Here is a 9,285-nt window from a genome sequence, read left to right as displayed (position 1 = left end):
CTCCCTCCCCACCTCAGCCTCCCTCCCCACCTCCTCCACCTCAGCTCAGCTGTGGCTGCCCCTCCTAGGGGAGGGGGGAACAGCCTGGCCCTGGCAACTCTGGCCTCACACACACACACCAACCCTCTCGCACAGCAGTACCAGTGAAGGCAGCACCCAGCCGCCGGCGTTAGAGCTGGGTCCTGGCGAGTACCGGGTGCTCTTGTGTGTAGACATCGGGGAGGCCAAGGGGTAAGTGAGGGGGGCTGTGGGAGAGGATGCAGGGGTGGCGCGGTCTGCCCTGCCCTTACCTGCCTCGCCGCAACCCCAGGGCCGGGCACAGGCCGGAGCTGCTTCGGGAGCTGCAGCGGCTGCACGTGAGCCACTCGGTGCGCAAGCTGCACGTGGGGGACTTCGTGTGGGTGGCACAGGAGACGAGGCCCAGAGACCCGGGTAAGGGGCGTGGGCGGATGGCGGGTGTCGGGGGCCACCTGACAGGTGGACCTGAGCCAGGCCACGAGCCCAGGGGACCCTCCCGGCCTCTTGGCAGCGAGCCCTGGGGAGCTGGTCCTAGACCACATCGTGGAGCGCAAGCGGCTGGATGACCTGTGCAGCAGTATCATCGACGGCCGCTTCCGGGAGCAGAAGGTGCCTCATGCCCTGCCTCTCCCACACGGAATCCCGGGGCACCTCTGGGTGGCCTGGAGGCGGGTCTCCTGGGGCTCCAGCCGCACTCCCATCGAGCTGCGCAGGGCAGCCCCCAACTCGGACCCCGCAGGCACTGCCAGGAGAGCCTCGTTGCGTGGAGTCTGAGCGGGGCAAGCACGTTAGAACCCTGGGAGTCAGCCCTGCAGCCAGGAGTCCAGGAGAGGAGCCAAAGTGGCCGATCTCATGTCGGCTGCTGGGCTGAGGAGACCACTGGGGCGCTGTCCACGTTACTGCAAACAAAGCAAGTGTGAAAAGCACCAGCACTGGCACGGGCTTCCCACTCCAGATGAGAGCAGGAGCTAAGGCGAACCGGCCCCTCCGAGACAGGAGGGGCGAGCAGGTGGGGCAGGGCCTGTGACGCTGAGTGTGCTGGTACCTTGCCCATCCCCTCCAGTTCCGGCTGAAGCGCTGCGGTCTGAGGCGCCGAGTATACCTGGTGGAGGAGCACGGCTCGGCACGCCACCTCAGCCTTCCCGAGAGCACGCTGCTGCAGGCTGTCACCAACACGCAGGTGAGCGGGGCACTGAGCCCGGGTGGGCCGCGGCCGTGTGGTCTGTGGCCTACGCCAGGAGCCAGGTCCCGCCTCGCGTCGTCCTCTCTAGGTTATTGACGGCTTCTTCGTGAAGCGCACCGCTGACATTAAGGAGTCAGCTGCCTACCTGGCCCTCTTGACGCGGGGCCTGCAGAGACTCTACCAGGTGAGCAGGGCATCTGCCTGGCACTGACTGATCAGCTGGGCCTTGGGCGCCTCCAGGCAGAGAGGTGGGCAGGAACCCACCAGACAGGAACTGGCCAGGGTCGTCCCCTGGGGTTCTGGGCTGGTGTCAGCTCCCTCTTTCATCAGGGCCACACCCTACGAAGTCGCCCTTGGGGAACCTCAGGGGACCCTGAATCCGGGACTGGCCGCTTGCCAAACCCTCTCTGCTCGCTCCTCACCTTCACCGACTTCAATGCGGGAGCGGTCAAGAACAAGGTACTTCCCTGCAGGCAGCGTCTCCTAATGTCCAGCCCAGGCCACACCCGTCCTCCCCGCCCAGGCCCCCGACATGGTGCTCCCTGCTTCAGGCCCAGTCAGTGCGGGAGGTGTTTGCCCGGCAGCTGATGCAGGTACGCGGAGTGAGTGGGGAGAAGGCAGCAGCCTTGGTGGATCGGTACAGCACCCCCGCCAGGTAAACCCCCCTGCGGGATTTCGCACAAGTAGCACTCGCGGAGGCTTCTGGCTCTGGGGGAGCTGGATATCACCAGAAATGACAGACCCAGGGGCTGGCGGAGGCCGGGTAGTGGTGAAGAGCCACAGGGACCTGGGGCACTGGGGGAGGCCACAGAAGAGGGGTCCCCACTGCCGGCTGCGGCAGAGAAGGCTGAGGGCAGGGGTCTGGGCCGGAAGCTCGGGCCAGGAGTGGTGGGCTTGGAGGGCACTTGCTGGCTCTGCCCCGGGGCTGCTGCCGGGAAGGAGGGTGAGCAGGATGGAGCAGGGCCTTGAGTGCCAGGCTCAGGAAATGAGCCCCTCCCCCTGGCTGGCTCCTTCCTGCCTGGCCCCTTCCTGCTGGTCCTCATGGTGCAGGTCCAGGTCACTCAGACTGGGCCAGCAGCCCCCAAAACGCAAATACCCCACCCCACCCCCAGCCTCCTTGCTGCCTATGATGCCTGTGCCACCCCCAAGGAACAGGAGGCGCTGCTGAGCACCATCAAGTGTGGGCGCCTGCAGAGGTGAGTGCAAGGGGCTGGACCTGGTGTGAGGGGCAGTGCTGCCCCGGGGCCTGACCTCACCAGCCTTTGTCTTCCTGCAGGAACCTGGGGCCCGCTCTGAGCAGGACCTTGTTTCAGCTCTACTGCACCCAAGGGCCCCTGAGCTGAGCCTGCCCCGCCTTGCCCGTGCCACCAGGCTACTCCGCCTTTTAACCGGAATCTTTTGGGTATAATAAAAATCTTGGTGTTCGCATCTGCATGTCAGGTGTAAAGCTCCCAGACAGGAATGGGGGAGGCCATCGGTTACCCTAGATTTTCAACTGAGCACCTCAGAACCCAGGAGACCCTGGTGGAGCAGAGACGCCAGGCAGAAGGGAGTCAGAGGCATCGCAACTTTGAATCTACTTTATGTCATCAGATGGTCCCTGAAGAAATAAATTTCCTTTAACAAGACATTCTAGAGCTCGGAGAGGACAAGTTTGAAAAGCACTAACAGTCTAGGCGCCTTGTGTGACGGATGGCAGCATGAGGCCCAGGAAGCTGCTAGGGTTCGTCCAGTCGATGGTGTGACGCCAAGTGAGGAGTGAAGCCAGGACCCCCGGCGGCTGCAAAGCGCGGTTCCGAGCCCCCTGCCAGCCCAGATGTCTGCTCTGGGGCCTGGAGTCCACAGCCTCCCGCTCTCTGCCCCTCGGGTGACCCCGCCGGGTCCCCCCAGTGGGCTCTTCTGCCTTGAGCGAACCTGCCCTACCTCCGGCAGGTGGGCCCCTCCCCCAGCCCGGGGCTCATACAGTGTCCCCCCTCGGCCACCAGGACTCCTCTCTCCTTTGTTGCCTTTCTACGCTTCACAATAGCTTCTTTCCTTTTAGCAGAATGCGGCCATCGCTGAGCCCCGAGCTCCTTGGCTGCAGGGAACCTCCCCTCCCTGGCGGGTCCCCCACCCATTCTCAGAAGGTGTAGGCCCCCACGAAGACAGTGAGTCTCAGCACGGAGCTGGCCCGGTAGCTCATGAGGGAGTTCATGGTGACCATCTCGAGGTCCAGCACGTACTCCCGGGGGCCCGTCACCGGCCGGGCAAGGACCAGCATGGCGCTGACATTGTTGATTTGCTGCAGGGGACACAGCATGTCACCAGTGTGCCAGGACTGACCCCAGCACCACCCCCCTGCCCCAGCTGCCTGTTGGCTGTGAGGTGACGAGAGTCTCGAGCCCATTCGGGTCGAGCCCAGGCTCCCACCCGGCTGGGATCCCTCCCACGCCGCGCTTCCCCTCCTTCCTAGCTGGTGCTTTTGCCTAACCAGAGTCAACTGATGAGTCAAAGCCCAGTGTGAGGCCCTCGGGAGCCGGGTGGCCCTTGGGGGCAGGGGGCAGGTCAACTATCCCTCAAAGTTCAGTTTCAGAAAGGAAGAAACCCGGGCCTCCCTGGAGGAGCCACGGGTCAGGGTGCAGCACAGCAAACTGGCCACAGCCACTGCCGTGCAAGTTTGATCCCGGCCAGGGAGCTGACCCAGGGCGCGGCAGACCTCCTGACACCCCGCTGACACCCCGCTGCTCCCCTCACCAGTGCGCTTAGTCAATCTGCCTGCTCTGCTCCCCACTCTGTAGCATCCACTCGCCACCCCTGCACCTCTGGCCTGTACCCCAGTTCTGCATGCATAAATAAATAAATCTAAAATTTTGTTTAAAAGAAAGGAGAAAACCCTTGCGCTGCTCTCAGTGAAGCACCGCTGCACCCCTTGCTCCCCACAGCTCTGCCTGGCCTCGCACCCAGCCCCAGCGCAGCTGCCTCCCTTCAAGGCCCAGCTGCACTTGACTGTCCTTCCCCAACTCCTGAACGCCTCTCCCGCCACCTCCTTGTTTACGGGGTGAAGAAGCTGAGGCCAGACACCTAGGCCAGCACCAGGACTCGACCCCCGGTGTCCCACTGCCTCCTTAGGCTCGCATTTGACTACCTACTCGACAACCCACCGTGTGCACCAAGGGGCCGTGTGACATCCCTCCCTTTGTAGCTTCTACCGCGGTCCCACCCCCAAGGTTTGGATTCCGCCTCTGCATCGAGGGGTGGGAGTGGGGGCGTCTTACCCTAATGTAGAAGTCCTCCTGCGCGTTCCCGGCGCGGATCTGGAAGGCGTTGTAGGCGCCGGGGTAGACCGAGGTGGCCTGGATCTGGAACACGTCGGCCGGCACGCTGCGCTCCGAGGTGATGCTCATGTAGCGGTGCACGATGGACGAGGGCTGCTCCCGGCACAAGGGGTTGGAGGCCGGGCAGAGACAGCGGCTGCGGGCCGGACAAGGGGAGCCAATGAGGTCGGAGCCTGGGGCCCCAAAAGGCTCCTCCCCATCCCGCCGCAGCACCGCAGCACCTTGCCCACGGTGGGGTGGATGTCCACGCCAGCCTTTCCCACCCCCCCACCGGTCGGCCGCAGAGCCTTCTGGGAGTTGTAGTTCCTGGGGCGCCTGGCCTGCGGACTCACTTGTCAGACACCTGCACGTAGGGCTCCACACAGCGGTTGGTGTCCACGCAGCGGTAGCCCCCGTGGAAGTTGACGCAGGTTTGGGCCTCGGAGCACTGGGGCTCCCCTGACTCGCACTCGTCGATGTCTGTGCCAGGGGACAGGGGCTGGAACCCGGAAGCCGCCAACCCTGCACCCTGGTCCCTGCCGTGGACATCCCGTACCTTGGCAGAGGCGGGTGGCCAGCAGCTGGTAGCCCTGCGGGCAGTGGCAGGAGAAGCGGCCCGGCTCGTTGACGCAGCGATACTGGCAGAGGTAACTGGAGTAGCTGCATTCGTCAATATCTGCCAAGAGTGTGGACCCGCAAGCCCTCAGTGCCGGCCCTCACCCTTACGGGAGGACGGCCCCTGGTGGCTCAGTGTGGGCAGACGGAGGAGGACTGCCCCCCACAGAGCTCACTGGGGGACAGAGCAGTCTCTCCAGGCCGCCCAGCTTCCAGACGCCCTCTCTGTGCCCCAGGATTATTAAATGATACTAAACGAACGCCCTGGGAATCTGGAGGCTTGCTCCAACTCGCTGCTCTGGGTTTCGGGCCCTCCATTTCCTTGTCAACAAGATGAGCGGCTTAGATGAGATGAACCTGAGGACCCAGTTTATTGTGATCCTCAAAAACATGTCCAGTTCCTGTGACCCATCAGCCCAAGCACAGCTCCCTGCTACCAGGGAGCCCCAGGGCAGGAGCCGGGCTTCCTACTCTGGCTCCTCGGCTCCCTAGCACCATGCCAGGTACTGTGGCACCTGGCGGCAGCAAAGCATGTCAGCAGGTAGCACAGCCAATTGACGGGGTGTAGAAACAGGTAATGCGGCCAGATGACGTGGATGGAGCCCGCGGCCCCTCTCGGCTTAGCTGTGTGCCTTGGGCAGGTCACTTAACCTCTCACTGAGTGATGAAAGTCCCCACTCACCCAGAGCTTTATGCCTTTTTTTTTTTCAATCCTCCCAACAAACCTCGAGGGAGATATTAACGTCCTCATTTTGCAGAGGAAGGAGAAAATCATACTTACCTCATAGGTTTTTTGGCAGGATGAAAGGAGGCCAGCGTGCAGGGCATGAATGGTTCACGTGAGAGCAAGTGGCTTGGGACTCACAAAGCCCGGTCATGTTCCCACGCAATCCTCAAGACAACACACTTACGCTCCCAGGAGGGGAGCACCCCCCTCCTGGCTCAGCCCCCGACCTAACTGCCCCCTCGAGCCTTCCCCACCGGGCCACTGGGCAGATCTGCGCGCGCCCCTCAGCCGGCCAGGAGCCACAGGGTGCAGGGTGGACTGACATGAGGTGGCGCTTGGAGACCGAGTGGCAGCAGACCAGCTTGACGCCGGGGCGGGGGTGAGGGGTCTCACCGCTGCAGGAGAAGCCGTCCCGGTGCAGCTCATAGCCCTGGTGGCAGCGGCACAGGAAGGTCCCGTAGGAGTTGAAACAGCGCTGCTCACACGGGGCCCCCAGGTCGCATTCGTTCACGTCTGGGGATGCCGGGAAAAGTGGGGGGGTGAAAGCAGAGGAGCAGCCCCAAGCCCCTGCCGGATCCCGGCTGGGGAGGAAGGGGGCAGCCCCAAGCCCCGCCACCCTGCCCAGGCCCCAGGAGCCCGGCCTGGCCCCGCCTCACCCACACAGGAGCGGTTGTTGGGCCCCAGCTGGAAGCCTGGCTCGCACTGGCAGCGGAAGGAGCCCGGCAGGTTCACACAGCGGTGCTGGCAATAGCGGTAGCGGCATTCGTCTATATCTGGGGGGAAGGGACAGTGGGCAGAGGGCAGGTGGACTCGAAGACCCGCAAACGATGTCTGAGGGTGTCTGGGGCTGGCGGGCTGGGCCAGGTCAACCAGGCCCCCCAAACAGGCCTGTATCTAATCACCGAGCACAGGGGGCAGGGCTGGGGTAAAACCCAGGCATGGAATGGGGTCAGGTGCCAGGGTCCCAGGGTGGAAGCCAGGCCTGAGTACCCATGCAGGGTGCAGGAGCCCCTCCTGGGACTCACCCACACACTCAGGCCCGACCTTCCGGTAGCCATCGGGGCAGGTGCACTGGTAGGAGCCGGGCAGGTTGTGGCACTGCTGGCTGGGACGGCAGTCGTGCAGGGCCTGGGCACACTCATCCACGTCTGTGGAAAAGAGCAGTCAGAGCCCACTGGCGGCCCCCAGGCACCAGTGTGGTAGCCCAAGGCAGGACACAGGCTGAGTGGCACTCAGGAGCACATGGGTGACCAGTACCCCAAGACAGGCATGCGAATCAGACCTTCCCCACGACATAAATGACACCCCACCAGGCTGGGAGCTACAGGAGATGAGGTACCCCTTGCTTGTGAGACCCCATACCGGGAAAGCACAGGATACAAAGCCTCGCCCAAACCCCACGGGGTGCTATTACAGGCCCCTCCTTCCTTGACGGCAGGAGCCCGGCAGCTCAAACTGTGCCCTCACTGGTCATAGTCTTATCTGTGTCTCTATGTCTGGGAGGTGGGGCCAGGCTGCCAGGAGCCCCAACACTGCCACACGTACCCCCTGTGTCTGGTGACAGGACAGCAGAGGTGGCAGGAGACTGCAATGAAGCTTGGAGGTGAGCTGGAGTGGGGCCCAGCCCTGGGGACCCAGGGGCGAGGGCCGGACCAGGAAGGGGGCAACGGGCTGAGGCAAAACTTCTGCAGGGCCAGCAGCAATGGAGGGAGGGCTCAGGGACAGGTCCCCGTGGCAGGCCATGGCCCAGGGGCCCTTTAGAACTGGGGAGGAACGTGACATGTGGATGGGGTTACAGTGGGAGAATTTTGTTGGGAAACAAGCAGCCTCGGGCTCAGGTGACCCCCACTCACCCACACAGCTCTCGTGCTCATCGGGCTCATAGCCTGGAGGGCAGGGGTTGGGGTGCTGAGCCGGGGGCACTGGTGGTGGGGGCCCCTCGCCATGCAGGTCGTTGATGACAGCAGCTGAGCGGGGCAGGCACAAGTATCCCCCGTAGTGGTTGATGCATTTCATCTCCCCCTTGCAGGCCTCGGGGATGGTCAGGCACTCGTTGACATCTGCAGAGAGGGGCCTGCTGGGCACAGCCAGTCTCGGGGGCTGGCCCTGAGGTGTGGCAGGCAGGAACCCGGCTTGGCCTTCTCTAAGCAGTGGGACCCGGGCGAGGCCTTCCCTCACTGCTCAACAAGCTGAGACAGATGGGTCCGGGAGCCCTCACAGAGTCTGTGAGGAAGATGTGGGGCGCAGGGGGCAGCAGGTTCCCACCAGCACGCTCCCTGCTGCCTCCACGTGGGTCTCTGTCCCTGTCCAAAGCCCTGGCCCTGTCTCAGCCCAGGCTGACATGCAGGCCACCTCACCCCACCGCGGGCTGCCCTTCCGGGGCTGGTGGGGCAGAGCGGCACAGGAGCTGTGTCCTGTGGGGCTTGCCCCGTGGCTCCCCCGCGGGCTCCCTGAGTTTCTCTGAGGGGGAGGGGCCTGGATGTCTTCTCCACCCCTGCTGCTCTGGCCCCCGAGAACAGGAGCTGGCAGAGGACAAGCCACTGGTTCTGGCCGCAGCCCTGGGAGGTGGGGTTGTCCTTGGGAAGCAGCAACCCCCTTCCTATTCCTGGGGGGGTCAGCCCCCCAGGCACACTCACCCCGGCAGTGCTGGCTGTCAGGGTCCCACTCATAGCCATCTGTGCATTCCTAGAAGTGGCCAGAAGGGGGTCAGTGGGCACCCCCAGTCCCCTCCAACTGGCCAGGCCAACACCAGGGCCTGAACCTGGCCACCCTCCCAGCCTGCTCTAAACAATGGCACCCCAGCTGCGCCATCAACCAGGGGAGAGGAGAATCTCCCCCACCCACCCCCAGAGCCTGGTCTCCGTGTCCCTGCCCAGCCCAGCAGGGGCCAGTACCCCACTGTCCCCACCGTGTAGCTGTCCGGCTCCTCTGAATCCTGGGGAGAGGCTGCCCCCAAGAGCAACAGCAGCAGCGCCCAAAGCAGGAGAGAGCCCGGGAGGCAGGAGGCACAGGGGAGCATCCTGGTTTGGGGAGGTGGTGGGCAGGGTCAGTGTGCCTCTGCCAGGCAGCCCCCATGCCAGTTCCAAGACTGAGAGCGCGACCCAGCCGCCTCCCGCACAGGGCCGTGCCTGGGGTCCCTGAGCCCCTCAGGGCTGAGGGCCCACTTGTCGCCCCAGCCCCGAGTTCGCGGCCCACCAGCCTCAGGGCCGCCCCGCCCCCGCCCGGTCCCGGTCCCCCAGCGCCCAGGCCGGCCGCGGTGCGCGGGCCTCTCGCCTCCTAGCTGACGCCGACTGGGCCTCCTCCCGGCTCGGCCCTCCTCCGACAGACGGTCACTCACTTGGGCCCGCGACGCCCCCTCGGCCCGAGGCTCCGCGGCTCGGCTGGCTCCGGCAGGGCCTGCGGGCAGACGGACCGGTGGACGGCGCAGCTCCCTGGACGCGCGGCCCCAG

The 9,285-nt window shown here is 64.5% G+C and overlaps 2 protein-coding genes across 3 annotated transcripts in view; one reads left to right on the top strand and one right to left on the bottom strand.

The window, feature by feature from the left end:
* The window catches only part of MUS81 (MUS81 structure-specific endonuclease subunit), a 5,162-nt gene extending 2,595 nt beyond the window's left edge, over positions 1–2,567 (top strand). Inside the window, exons 8-16 of one of the 2 annotated variants that reach the window (XM_004682616.2) lie at positions 139–231; positions 311–432; positions 530–627; positions 1,082–1,198; positions 1,290–1,385; positions 1,532–1,660; positions 1,753–1,856; positions 2,314–2,397; positions 2,478–2,567. In XM_004682616.2, the coding sequence (XP_004682673.1) occupies positions 139–231; positions 311–432; positions 530–627; positions 1,082–1,198; positions 1,290–1,385; positions 1,532–1,660; positions 1,753–1,856; positions 2,314–2,397; positions 2,478–2,544 (910 nt within the window). In that variant the 3' untranslated portion in view covers positions 2,545–2,567. Of the gene's footprint in view, positions 1–135; positions 232–310; positions 433–529; positions 628–1,081; positions 1,199–1,289; positions 1,386–1,531; positions 1,661–1,752; positions 1,857–2,313; positions 2,398–2,477 lie in introns of both variants that reach the window. The other variant, XM_012725501.1, reaches the window with a different exon arrangement.
* Positions 2,568–3,299: 732 nt separating this feature from the next.
* Positions 3,300–9,274, bottom strand: EFEMP2 (EGF containing fibulin-like extracellular matrix protein 2). The gene is made up of 11 exons (XM_004682615.2): positions 9,174–9,274; positions 8,745–8,856; positions 8,473–8,521; positions 7,690–7,896; positions 6,862–6,984; positions 6,493–6,609; positions 6,230–6,349; positions 5,051–5,170; positions 4,848–4,974; positions 4,456–4,651; positions 3,300–3,482 (listed from the first exon to the last, which is right to left on the bottom strand). Exons 2-11 carry the CDS (start codon positions 8,853–8,855, stop codon positions 3,321–3,323), a joined length of 1,332 nt encoding a protein of 443 aa, XP_004682672.1. The 5' UTR covers position 8,856; positions 9,174–9,274; the 3' UTR covers positions 3,300–3,320.
* Positions 9,275–9,285: the final 11 nt, after the last annotated feature.

This window comes from Condylura cristata, unplaced genomic scaffold, assembly GCF_000260355.1.
Source record: "Condylura cristata isolate star-nosed mole 26May11 unplaced genomic scaffold, ConCri1.0 scaffold00015, whole genome shotgun sequence".
NCBI classification, from domain to species: Eukaryota; Metazoa; Chordata; class Mammalia; order Eulipotyphla; family Talpidae; genus Condylura; species Condylura cristata.
Note: the sequence above shows the minus strand (reverse complement) of the source record. Positions and strands in the feature narration are given on the sequence as shown.

Coding starts and splice junctions, on each gene's coding strand:
- EFEMP2 (XM_004682615.2), bottom strand. CDS start 8,855: ATGCTCCCCTGTGCCTCCTGCCTCCCGGGCTCTCTCCTGCTTTGGGCG. Junction 6,350..6,492: donor CAACAACCGCTCCTGTGTGG/GTGAGGCGGGGC, acceptor CGGCATCCCCAG/ACGTGAACGAATGCGACCTG. Junction 5,171..6,229: donor GGACGGCTTCTCCTGCAGCG/GTGAGACCCCTC, acceptor CACTCTTGGCAG/ATATTGACGAATGCAGCTAC.